At 43.4% G+C, this 8,408-nt stretch overlaps 1 protein-coding gene across 1 annotated transcript in view; it reads right to left on the bottom strand.

Annotated features, from left to right (window-relative positions):
- Nucleotides 1-8,408, bottom strand: part of RFWD2 (ring finger and WD repeat domain 2, E3 ubiquitin protein ligase) — a gene marked incomplete at both ends in the record, with an annotated part of 49,627 nt that overhangs the window by 9,343 nt on the left and 31,876 nt on the right. The window contains one exon of the mRNA XM_009080100.1: nt 1,238-1,346. Within this exon, the coding sequence (XP_009078348.1) occupies nt 1,238-1,346 (109 nt within the window). The remainder of the gene's footprint in view (nt 1-1,237; nt 1,347-8,408) is intronic.

The following is an 8,408-nucleotide window of genomic DNA, read 5'->3' as shown; positions in this document are numbered from 1 at the left end:
GCACACTCCTACCCAAAACACAGAAGAGCTGTAATTGCTGTGCTGGCACATCCCACGTGGAAGCAGAACACAGCACTGAATAAAACCTGAAATTCAGTCAAAGCCTTTGTTTATAAAGCCTTCACATGGGCTTGCAAGATGAAAAGCTTGCTAGGGTGAAGTCACTAAAGGGTTTCAATACATGCAAAGCAGATGTCAGTGTGCATGTCTCTATGCAAATCCAAATCAAAAATTCAAGTAATCTGATTGGAAGCAAAATGAGTTTATTTTAACATAAGCAACAGCTGGTCCTCTCTAGTTTCATTATTCAGCCTCATAAAGAAATGCAAAATGTATTAGGGAGGAAAATAGAGAAGATTTATTTTGTCCAGTATAATTTCTCTTTCATTGAGATATGCAAAGGATTAGTGAAAACAAGCATTATAAAGTGGCCAAAACACAATGAAAAAGCAAACAGAGGCTTAAATAGGAATTAAAACTTATGTTGAACTCTCAAGGAGGGGAACTAAAGGCCAATCTGCAGTTCATTCCTTATCACTGACCAGTTTCAGTGGTTCTGTAGTAGCACTGTGTCACCTACACAGCAGCCTGCAGCACTTCAGCCTCTCCCCAGACACAATCACTCTCTTACAACCTCCTTGTTCTGATCACAAGCCTCTCAGAAGCCATTCTGGAGGAACACAATGTTCAAGCTGAATGAAGAGACAAAATGCCAGAAACTTCTCCTGAAGCAGGTGTCACTGTGGAGCTCAGCCTGCCTGTGTACTGGGAAGGAAGGGTTCTGCCTACTGCTTCCTTCTCCCACCCTCACCACTTAGGTCTGCATTTTGCTCTCCTGCTCTAAGAGCACCTGCATCAGCAATCACTGCAGGATTTTACAAAAGGCTTTTGTCAAACACTGAAGTGGAACAGGTATGGAGAGACAGAAGTTTCTAAGGAAAGGCAAGACAGCTTCCAGAAACTCATTTCTCCCTGTGCAGATTCCCTGCTTGAAAGCAGCAGCAAGAAAACGTCAACAGCATCACGACTGTGAAAGGAAGACATTGCTGCCTCCCTCAGAGGACTACAGCTCAATAAAGCTGCACAGATGAGACATTAAGCAAACTGGAGGAGCATCCATTTCACCCTGTGGAACAGGAAAGCCTGTTGCTGGGCTAGAAGCAGAACCTCATACTGAATGCTGCTCCCCCAACACGGTGCACAGCATGGGAAACATTGTTCACTAACTGCACATTACCTGGTAGACCTTGGATCTCTGTCCTGTGAATCCATCCCAAAGGATGACTGTGCCTTCATAGTCACTGCTGGCTAGCAGGTTCTTGTGGTAACTACTCCAGCTGATACAGCTTTAAAAGAAAAAGAGCCCTGGTCAGTCTTAAAGGAAATCATAATGTACGACACAAAAATCACTCTGGCAATACATGAGACAATCAGTGCCTTGCAAAGCACACAGAGCTTCATCAAACCACCCCACTGAAACACAGGATAGGGAAAACCAACACCCACCAGAAATATAACAAGCTCCACAAAAAGAAAAGCTTTACTGGCTGAAGAGACATTACCCCCTCAATATGTGAGCTAGGGTTTAGGATCTTTTAAAAGAGCATTTATCTCTAACACTGTGATTGTTTTGCTATTTGAATTCCACACAAATTCTCAGAGAGCTCAAGGTTTGACTTCTTAACCTCTTACCAATAGCTACTACGATTACCATTAGCATAAACTACTGCTACTATTACCATAAAGACAACTACTCACCTAACAGCATCTCTATGTGTAAAACACACAGCTGCATGGATAGCAAATCAACCTCTGCCCTGCACATAGCTAATGCTCTGTATCTGTACCTATGTGCAAACAGAAGTTTGACTCCTGAGAAACTACTTCCAGCTGGCTGTAAGTGCTGAAAACCTCTTCCTATCCAGAAGGAAACAGCAGTTTGTTTGCTATGAGTATTTTAGGACATGTTTCTGATCAAGAACTGCAAAATGCATCATACAGGTTGATACTTGCAACAGAATTAAGTGGCTGTGCCAAACTAAGTGACAATTCCATCTACAAACCCTAGCCATCAGCAGAGGACAAAAAAGTGCAGCAGCACTGCCAAGTCACACACACAGCATTCTGGCACTATGTCTCCACTCTGAATCCCAAAAAATGACAGGTAAGAAAATTTGTAACACTTGTTCACCAATTTTTCACCATCTGGCAAAGAAACACCCCAGTTGGTATGAACTGTGGTACACACAGTAGAGGCTCAACTGACAGCTGCAATTTGTGCAGGTCCTCAAACAGCTCTGACACAGATAACTAGATTATAGTAGCCTTGGGGCCAAGTTTTAACCAACAATATAAACTAGAAGTGCACAATTCTGTGACTTTTTAGTACTGCTTTGATCAGTGCAGCTACATATTGGAGTACGATGTAGGTACATGGATATTGATTTAGGAGTATTATACCTTGTCAAATTCTTGGTTCCACTATACACTTGCATCCTGTTTTCCTTAGTAATTTACAGGGGGGGATACCATATTTAGCTGCCTTAAGAAAGGAAAAGGAACACTTACTTTTCAATCAGTTAAACAGCAGCAAGCAGCATTGGCGTTCTGCTCCTGACTATGGTCACAGTTAACAGCACCCCTTGAGCTTAAAACTTTACATTCAGAGACTTAAAATTTTATTTACCCAATATAAGTCATCATGTTTAACCATCAGCTGAGAGGTTGGTTGAGGTGATACAGCTCGGGCAAGGCTTTCCCTAGCTTCACCTCTTCCACGACACATCATTAATGAGAAAATGTTAGTGTCCCCAGTCCTTACAGGCACAAGGACTGTCCACAAATGTATCATCAAGGAGCTATCATTACTCCAGCTCTACTACCATTAGGTACCCACACAGAAAAGGAGGTCTTGACAGCCTGTGATTTACTAGGAGCCTCATTCCAAAGGCTTAAGTGTCTCCCTGGGGAGCAAATGAAGCTGGCAGGCACTGCCCACCAGGACTGCGAGGTGAAGGTCACAGCATTCCAGAGATAACCATGTCTGACATCTGCAGTCTTGTTTCCAGGCAGTCACTGATGGAAGCAAAAGCAGTTCAGGGCACCAGAGCTGTACCACAGCAAGCTCAGGGCAGAGAGAAGTCTCCAGCTGATGGCAGGGGCGTAGGAACCACACTAGACCTTTATCAGTTCAAACCTGTCTCCCCTGCCAGCTTATCTCCACTTATGTCAGCGCTTCAAGGAGCTTAAGGAAAGAAAGAAAATAATCTCTTAAGTGTAGCCATCACAGGGAAGCAGGAAGAATACAGCCTGGAGCCAGATCTTGGGAGGCAGTCTTCTATCTGGACGGCTTTGAGAATACATCAAGCAGCATCACAAAGTGGAGAGGGTCCTAGAGACAGGCAGATGTGCTGGTGGCACCTTGGCTGGTTGGAAGATGGTTGCTTTGTGTCAGCAGAGCACAAAATCTACACCTGACTGGCAGAGGAGGCACTGCAAGCTGAACTATGAAGAGGATAATCACATAACCACAGCTTGTCAAAGAAGAAATCACCCCAGACGATGAAAATTAGGAATTACAGACAAGTAGGAAAAGAAAGGAGAGAATTTAAAAGTTCTGTTTGAGGTGTGACAGATCTAAGAAATGTCAGGTTTGTAGGGAGAAGAATGAAGAGTTTCTGTGCTCCAAGGTATGTCCATCAAGTCTGGAACAACGAAGATCAAGCTAAACATTCTGTCCTATTGCAGCCTGATGGTGTTAAAGGGTTAACATGCATTTGGAAAGCACTTGCACATAGACTGAGAGAGGAAAACAGGAACTGACAGGTGAAAAATGTTTAGGGATTTGCAGCCACTAAGTGGTTCAATTAACACCTCTTAAGTCACACACACCATAAATCTTTCATTTTTAAGTAATATGATTAAAGGATCATAGCAAGACAAAAATCAACCCTGTTCCAACTCTCTGCCTTAATTCTCCCCTCATCACCACCCAACTCTCTTCAAAGTCTGAAGCTAGAGCTTTCTCCTTAACATTGCAAAACTTTAGCTTCTTCCTAACTTAAAATTCTCCAAAGTAACTTTTGGAGACACAATTTAGGGGTGGATCAAGTGGAGAGGAGCTCCCTCTCCAGGTAAAGGATGCTTTCTACCAAGGGCTGACTGATCATAGAATCCCAGAATGGTTTGGGTTGGAAGGGATCTTAAATATTGTCTAGTTTCAGCCCTTGTCATGGGCAGGGACACCTTCCACCAGCCCAGGTTGCTCCAAGCCCCATCCAACCTGGCCTGGAACACTCCCAGGGATGGAACAGCCACAGCTTCTCTGGGCAACCTGAGCCAGTGCCTCAGCACCCTCTGAGTAAAGAACTTCTTCCTAACATCTGTGTTCTCTCCTCTCTTAGTTTAAAACCATTCCCTCTTGCCTGTATAAAAAGCCACTCTGTGAAAAGTCCTTTGGTTGTATCCTCTAGCACCTGTGACAATACACACATGGAAGAAGACTGTCCTAGAGTTGAGGCATGACAATGTGTCTCTTCCATGTGGCTTCCCTGGGACATAAAGGGTTGAGCACCTACTGCTGTGTTCCCCTCAAGGGAAGCACTGATCTTTCTTCCATGCCCAACACAGGCAATTTCGTTGAAACTTCAAAGACATGTATTTTTTTTTATTCCCTTGAGATGTTATCATAGGTAACAAATTGAATAACAGACTCAAAAAATGCATGGGGGAGCAAGCTGGAGAAGGGGAAAGGAAAGGGCAAAGGTGATATGAACCAAAAAATGCAGTTTAACAGTTCTCCAACAGGTTAAGCATCAAACCCCCAGAAGTTCATAAAAATAACCTTTTGTAGCCAACCTTTATATGGCCTAAAGTCACATCCAGGGAGATATTGAAGTGTGGAGGCTATGAGATGTGATATAAAAATAACTACCATGGGCTGAATGTATAATTCAGCACTGGATTGAAAGGCACAGTGAGATGCCATCTTTTATTTTAAATACAGTAGCTGTGTTTTTTTTCAGTTTCTGCTTTGTTCTTTAATCCAGAAACAGGGTGATAGTTACACCCCAGAGGTTTATCTTATCAGAAGTTGTGATAGCTTTCCTTCCTGGGGGATTAAACTGGAGAAACTCTAGTTGAAAGCTAATCACCCACCTCTGAAACACTCTCCTAACCTCAGCATCTGATCCAGCCACACAGAAATCCTGACCCTGTAAAGATTTATGTGCATCCTTCATTTTATTCGGAGACACAAGTGGGCCAGCTCTGTTAGCACTGTCAGATATGCTGATGTTTATTTCATGAGCCAGGATTTTTATGGCTGAAATGTCTCAAATCCAAAATCAAGCTACCCAGTGTCAACTGCCCCTCTGGCACTGAGAGTTAAATGAAGTTAAAGCTTTTAATAAGGCACAAACTGCTGTGGTCTGACCTGCTTCTGAGCACCAAGTGCTTCCTATCCAGTCTGTCACCATGAGTCAAGCTATGCCTGGTAGTTTTAGGACTAAAATATTTTTAAGGGCATAATCTATTACTGCAAAGAGCATCCACGTGAGTAACAACACTAAACAAATGCTGCAGAGACATATGGAATTACATTACTGTTATGAAGGTCTGAAAATAAACTCTTTTTTTTTCCTAATCAATCCAAAGAAAACCTTTAGTAGGATTAAGAGGCAAATACTTTTAAAGAAAAACTTGATCTGCTTGCAAAGTGAAGCAGTTGTTCTAAAAAGTGAAATTATTGAAAGTTGAAGGTTTCTTTCCTTATAACCTGTTTATTGTCAGACACTCTCTGCATTGCAAATCCAGGCATCCAACACAGGATTCGCACCTCATACCTCTCCAGACAGCAAAGACTCTGATGAAAAACACCCTATGACAAGTTTTTGCTTAATTTCAATTTAGTAGTGAGAGCTGGCTACCATTTTCAAAGCTGACAGCAACACCCCCATGAAGTGCCATTAGGACAGAGCCATCACACCTTTGATTTATGGATGCTGGAAAATGAAAACAGTAAAATATTAGCAGCCTCCTGTAAAAGAAAGGCTACTGATGCTTTGCTTTTACTGCAGTTGACTAAACAGATGCAGCTGATTTTGGAGGTCTGTGGTAACATCTATCACTGGAGTACAGATGCTGCAAACACACAGTGGTGAGCATGCAGAATACTAAACATGGATTTCAAAAGGATGTTTACCTAACCACACTCACACATCACCTATTGTAGATTAACGAGGCCTAAAGCCAATTTTTTACCTGAATGCTAGATCTCCTTATTTTTCTCCCCCTGTGACCTATGGCAAAACAACAAATCTGCCTCTTGAATAAATCAGAGCAGAGCTGTAGCTCACTGCTAGCCATTCCTCCTCATCCCTTCCCATCTCCTAGGAGGGGGGAGCTGCAGATTAGTGCCTGCCATGGCTAAGGACACAGCAAGTCATAATTAGCTCACAGGGTGCTGTTTATAGCTGCTCCACAATGCCAGGATTTGTTTCTTGTACTGAAGCTATGAATCTGTAAATGGGATTTTTATGAGGATTTATGTGTCATCTTGTGTTTTTCCTGGAAGCTTATGCCACTGTTGTTCCCGGGGGATGCGATGCACATTTACCAGAAACCCGACACACCGACTTCCTCCCCGTTCTTAAAAATAGGGATGAGAAGGGCTTAGCAGATGATGAAAAAAAGAATGTATTTAAGAAGCAGGTGGGTGGGGGAAAAAAAAAAAAAAAAGGGGGTTGGAAAAGAGGAAGAGACTCAGCTACAGCTGGTAGCAGGGCTGAGCTCCAGGAAAGCCTACAATCAATTACTGCTGGCATGGAGCTGAGCCTTTCAGCAGGCGCCCAGCTGGCACACGGTTTTTGCTGCCAGCCCCAGCACAGCCAAGGGCTTCCCTCCCCGCAGCTGCTCGGGGCCAGCAGACTCATCTTGGCCAGACACAAGTCCTCACAAATGCTGTCACCTGTCTGCTTTTATAAAAGCCCATCAGAGCTGCTGCTCCTCCAAAAGCTGAGTCACCAACATCGCCACCAAGGATTTATGTTCCGGCATCATCGCTCCGAACGAGGTTAACGAGGATCAATTTGAGCAGGGGACACATGTCAGCAAATCTCATCTGCATGCAGACCCCTGCATCTCTGCTGGGAAGAGAAATACCACCCATGTGCCAGAGCAGAAATATGTTTGTCACTGATATCTCAGAGGGCACTCACAGGTAGAGTAAAACTTGAACTCCCACCCGAATCAAGATCAACAGCTTTAGGCTGAGCCTTTTTATACAAAGCAGCTCCACTTGTTTAGATTTTTCTATTCTAATACAGGCACATTTTCAGCACACTGCAATATTCCATAATGCAATTACAGCCTTCATATAAAACTTCTCCCTCAAGCTACACCACTTCAGAAGAGCAAGTTATTATGCTGCTCAACGCTGTGCCGACGAGCCCCAGCACCAGTGACTGGCAGCACAGCTAATGGATATAGCAAGGATGTGTTTGACTGACAGACCAACTTTATTTGTCAAAACCAAAAGCACCTACATGCCAAAGGAAGTCTGATATAATGTGGAGGTGCTGATGGGAAAAAAAAGCACCTTATTTCTTCAAAGGAATGAGAAAAACTAGGGCAAGGAAATTAAAGAAGATTCTGTCCTCCTCCGCTCAGGCAGAGTGTCGGAGGACAATGCATTTAGCACTGTCATCTATACATAAAATGTATGTATGCAGGAAATTTGAGAATGAGAATAAATCTTGAATGCAAGCAGTGTCTTGTCTGGAGCACAAAGCTGACATGAGTAACACTGCTGAAGGCACAAGTGTGGCTCTCCTCACCAGCAGCTGGGGGAGAAGGGAGAGCTAACAACTTCCTAATGCCTGGCAGGATCGGCAGGGTAGGTCCCTGGCAAATCTGAAGCAGCAAGTCTGGAAGTTGTTTCAGATGGACTGAGAAATACCAAACACATTGCTTTCAATTAAGGCAAAAGGTATTAATTCACTGCTGGTTGCTTCTCCTATTATTTTGCTCTTCCCTCCAGAAAAAGGAAGCTGAACAGTGCAAACTCTGCTATGACTCAGGCAAAAACACTCAACGTTTCACCAGCCCAGCAAAACACAAGCTCCATAATCAGTAGGGCTTATGAATACAAATCCCTCTCAGGCTGCTTTTACCCATCTTGAAAGCCACTGATTAATTCACTGCTGGTTGCTTCTCCTATTATTTTGCTCTTCCCTCCAGAAAAAGGAAGCTGAACAGTGCAAACTCTGCTATGACTCAGGCAAAAACACTCAACGTTTCACCAGCCCAGCAAAACACAAGCTCCATAATCAGTAGGGCTTATGAATACAAATCCCTCTCAGGCTGCTTTTACCCATCTTGAAAGCCACTGCCAGGGTCAATTTACATCT

Source organism: Acanthisitta chloris, unplaced genomic scaffold (genome assembly GCF_000695815.1).
Source record: "Acanthisitta chloris isolate BGI_N310 unplaced genomic scaffold, ASM69581v1 scaffold3618, whole genome shotgun sequence".
Taxonomy (NCBI): Eukaryota; Metazoa; Chordata; class Aves; order Passeriformes; family Acanthisittidae; genus Acanthisitta; species Acanthisitta chloris.
This window is presented reverse-complemented; position numbering and strand designations above follow the sequence as displayed.